At 33.7% G+C, this 4,374-nt stretch overlaps 1 protein-coding gene across 1 annotated transcript; it reads right to left on the bottom strand.

Moving 5' to 3' along the window:
* Positions 1 to 978: 978 nt before the first annotated feature.
* Positions 979 to 2,811, bottom strand: LOC139484093 (uncharacterized). Its single transcript, XM_071267820.1, has one exon. It carries the CDS (start codon positions 2,809 to 2,811, stop codon positions 979 to 981), a length of 1,833 nt encoding a protein of 610 aa, XP_071123921.1.
* Between the last annotated feature and the right edge of the window lie 1,563 nt (positions 2,812 to 4,374).

Genomic DNA, 4,374 nt, shown 5'->3' on the forward strand with positions numbered 1-4,374 from the left:
ATTGTACACTTTAGAGCGCTTATCATGCAATATTCAATATAATTAATATGACTAAGGGGATAACTCTTTTGAAAAATAGTTTTTGGCACGGATTTTTAGTCTCGTCAAAGCATTGCTTTTACAAACCTATGATTTAATATTAATAAAATTCTAGCATAAATTGTAAATATGACAGCTCTATCAATGAAATTCTCCAAATAATTTTGTATTTCTAAGTGGCATAGCTCCTTTGGAAATAATTGATCGGCACTAATTTTTGAACTCGTTCGAGACATTGCTGATATAAACCAATGTTACAAGTTTCATACACATCTGGCAAGACTTGAACACGTACGAGCACTAACAATGCAAGTTAACATAAAATTAATGTTTCAAAGAGAAATAACTCTTCCAAAAATAATTGATCGGCAATTGTTTTTGAACTCGTCCAAGACATTGCTTATATATATGTGCAAGTTCCTTAAACATCTAACATGAATTGTACGCGTGAGATAGAAACAAAACAAGACGGACGAAAGGACAAACGAACGGACGAACGGACGAACCCCCGGTATTTCCATGTCCTCTGGAAAGCATTGCGAGGGGGAAAACAAACAAACACAAGTATTGTTATATCATTCAGGTTCACCATTTCAAATTGACAAAAGTGGCTGTGTTTACACGTCAATAACTACTGTAATTACAGACTAACCTGTCCAGTTCGAAAAAAAACTTAAGGTCTGGCGTCCATTAGATATATATATATATATATATAGCAAAAGTAAATAAACACGGTGTACAGAATGTATATAATAATATTTTTAAATTTGCAAACTACATTTCACATCAAATAATAACAGTTCGTTAATATATTGTCACTAGCGCTTTCATGCCTTCTGGCAATCTTCAGGCGACGTTTTAACAATGTCCTTGACGACACTGCCGTTGGTAACGTTTATTACGTTACAATAACGATAAGGGGAGATAAATCAAACGTGTTTAAGTAGATCCGTTTAATTTTGGCTGAAAGTCCTTTATAAAGTGTGCTTCCTTTGCCAGTCTTTTATATTTGTTCGATTCGTTCATTTTATAGAACGGATATACGGTAAATTTTCCACTACTGCACGTTTCGAAATGTTCGCTCACATCTTGCATTCGTGTGGATGGATCTCGTATCTGTTGTCTGTGAACACGAACTCTTTGACAAATTGAGTTACCAGTCTGTCCGATGTACCATTCCTTGCAAGTGCTGCATACAATACAGTAAATAAGGTTTACCGTTTTGCAATTCATGTCTGCATTTGGAATAATGGTTTGGCCGTTTTTCAATGTTATTTGCGGGCCGGTTGCCATGTATTCACAAAGACCACATCTAGGGTCATTACATTTTGAAACGTTGTATTGTATTCCATTTGGGTCATAAAACTTAGCCCTTGTTAAAATCTTTTTAAGATTTAAAGGCTGTCTTTTACTTTTCAGGAATTTTTCTGTAGGGAAAAGCTTTTTTAATTTTTTCGTTTTTTGTAAAACTGGCAAATTTGCTTTTATGACGTTGAATATGTCAGGATTGTACGGGTTATGAGTGCTAACAAACGGGATAAGTTCTGTATTACTCTCTTTACGTGCTGTGGACCTGAGTTCCGTCATTGGTATAGCTTTTGCCTTTTCTATTCCCTTTTCTATTAGTGGGTTTGGATAGTTTTGTTCTTTCAAAAACACCTTTAGTTCATTCAAACGTAATTCCTTCGTGAAATCATCACTCACAATTGTACATACACGTCGTGCTAGACAAAACGGGATGTTTCTTTTCGTATGTGAAGGATGGCATGAATGAAAATTCAGGTATTGGTGGGTGTCCGTCTTCTTATAATATATATCTGTGGTTAAGGTTGTTCCATTCTTTAATATTAAAATATCTAAAAATGGCAGTCTTTGTTCGCTAGATTCGATGGTAAATTTAATCGAAGGATGTAATGTGTTTATCAGACTATGAAACTTCTCTAAATTGTGACTTTTGTTTAAAATGATAAAACAGTCGTCTAAGAATCGCTTCCATTCCGATTTTACGTACACTTTAAAAGCTGTATCAAATTCACTTTCAACTTGTTGATACATTTTATCCTCCAGAAATCCCATCACGAGAGTTGCGTATGTGGGAGCAACTGTTGTTCCCATAGCTGTACCAGAGATCTGTAGATAATATTTTCCATCAAAGAAAAAGGTGTTATTATCTAGTATGATTTTCAATCCCTCCAACAAAAAATTATTCGAAAATCTTTGGTCGATAATGTGCCTATATGACTCTAGCCAAAATTTTACAGCATCTAATCCTAGTTTGTGCGGTATATTGGTGTAAAGACTTGTTACGTCGAAGCTTACCAATATTGCATCTTCTTTGACTTCGGCTGGTAAATGATTTAAAAAATCAAAATTATCACGGATAAAACTAGGTACATATTGGCATAAAGGTTTCAAAATTAGGTCAATGAAATGGCTCAATCTATGAGTTGGACACTGCGGTCCAGCAACAATAGGCCGAAATTTTAAATCTTTTGGTGAATTTATTTCGATATATGCGCAATTTTGTTGTTGAACTGCTGTTTCTACTTCCTTACTTTTGTGGATTTTAGGTAGTCCATAAAAGTTGCTTGTCTTTACCTCAAATTTTGTAAGATAGTCAACTTCCTTTTCAGTAGTACAATGAGGAAATTTTGAAATAAGTTTATTTATATTTCTCTTAGTTTTCTTTTCCATATTGTCGTTGAGTTCCCGATAATATTGTTTATCATTGAGCTGTTCCTGAATTTTGTCTCGGTAATATATTCTGTCCATTATTACTAATGCACCACCCTTGTCAGCTTCTTTTATAATTATCGATTCATCTTTTTGTAATCTGTATAAAGCTTGCTGTTGTTTATAAAGGACTTTCAGCCAAAATTAAACGGATCTACTTAAACACGTTTGATTTATCTCCCCTTATCGTTATTGTAACGTAATAAACGTTACCAACGGCAGTGTCGTCAAGGACATTGTTAAAACGTCGCCTGAAGATTGCCAGAAGGCATGAAAGCGCTAGTGACAATATTTTAACGAACTGTTATTATTTGATGTGAAATGTAGTTTGCAAATTTAAAAATATTATTATATATATATATATATATATCCAACGCAATCATAGGTTTGAACGTAGTTTTCAATTTAGATTCGTTTATATTTTTTGTTTGGGCATGTATCATATTTTCCCTCCGGTTTTTATGATCCGTTCATCCTATATTGTCTCTTAAAATTCAAGAGTCAATCTTAAATTGAGAGTAAATTATATGGCCTTCCAAATACCGTTTCGATCCCTAACATCACTGAAGAGACATATATTGTCGAAATCTAGATCTGGTGTACTAAAGAAATATTGACACCGAATGTTTGTGGCACAACATCGTAGCCACTAGTTAACAATTTTTTTTTTCTGTGACGTATTAAATTTATATTCAGATCCATTTTATTACATCTTGTGATCAATTTTATTTGGCAATCGTCAATGGCAGTCAGCAGGGTTAAAGAACATCAGTTGTTCGACCTGTTAGTCAAATGCGTTTTGTTTAAATATACTTTTTCACGTTTTTGGTCTTTTGGAAAATGTTGTTTGTGCTGTTTTTAGATCCTTCTACAACGAAATTTGTTTGACATGCACACGTATAAAAATTGCGGTTTTTATCCAACGCAATCATAGGTTTGAACGTAGTTTTCAATTTAGATTCGTTTATATTTTTTGTTTGGGCATGTATCATATTTTCCCTCCGGTTTTTATGATCCGTTCATCCTATATTGTCTCTTAAAATTCAAGAGTCAATCTTAAATTGAGAGTAAATTATATGGCCTTCCAAATACCGTTTCGATCCCTAAAATCACTGAAGAGACATATATTGTCGAAATCTAGATCTGGTGTACTAAAGAAATATTGACACCGAATGTTTGTGGCACAACATCGTAGCCACTAGTTAACAATTTTTTTTTCTGTGACGTATTAAATTTATATTCAGATCCATTTTATTACATCTTGTGATCAATTTTATTTGGCAATCGTCAATGGCAGTCAGCAGGGTTAAAGAACATCAGTTGTTCGACCTGTTAGTCAAATGCGTTTTGTTTAAATATACTTTTTCACGTTTTTGGTCTTTTGGAAAATGTTGTTTGTGCTGTTTTTAGATCCTTCTACAACGAAAGGAGTAGGTTCAGTAAGACCTCTTATTGGCCCCAAAATATGGCAGTTTTACAAAATTGTTAAAATTAAAACTTTTTCTTAGTTATTGGATAGTAGAATGGTTCTGCTACATAAATATGGGCTGTTTTTGACAATACAATGTACATATATTGGGTACTAGCACCATGAAGTCGTGC

Source organism: Mytilus edulis, chromosome 8 (assembly GCF_963676685.1).
Source record: "Mytilus edulis chromosome 8, xbMytEdul2.2, whole genome shotgun sequence".
In the NCBI taxonomy this organism is placed as follows: Eukaryota; Metazoa; Mollusca; class Bivalvia; order Mytilida; family Mytilidae; genus Mytilus; species Mytilus edulis.

What these genes read in the sequence shown, in the direction of transcription:
- LOC139484093 (XM_071267820.1), bottom strand. Translation starts at nt 2,811, where the DNA reads ATGGACAGAATATATTACCGAGACAAAATTCAGGAACAGCTCAATGAT.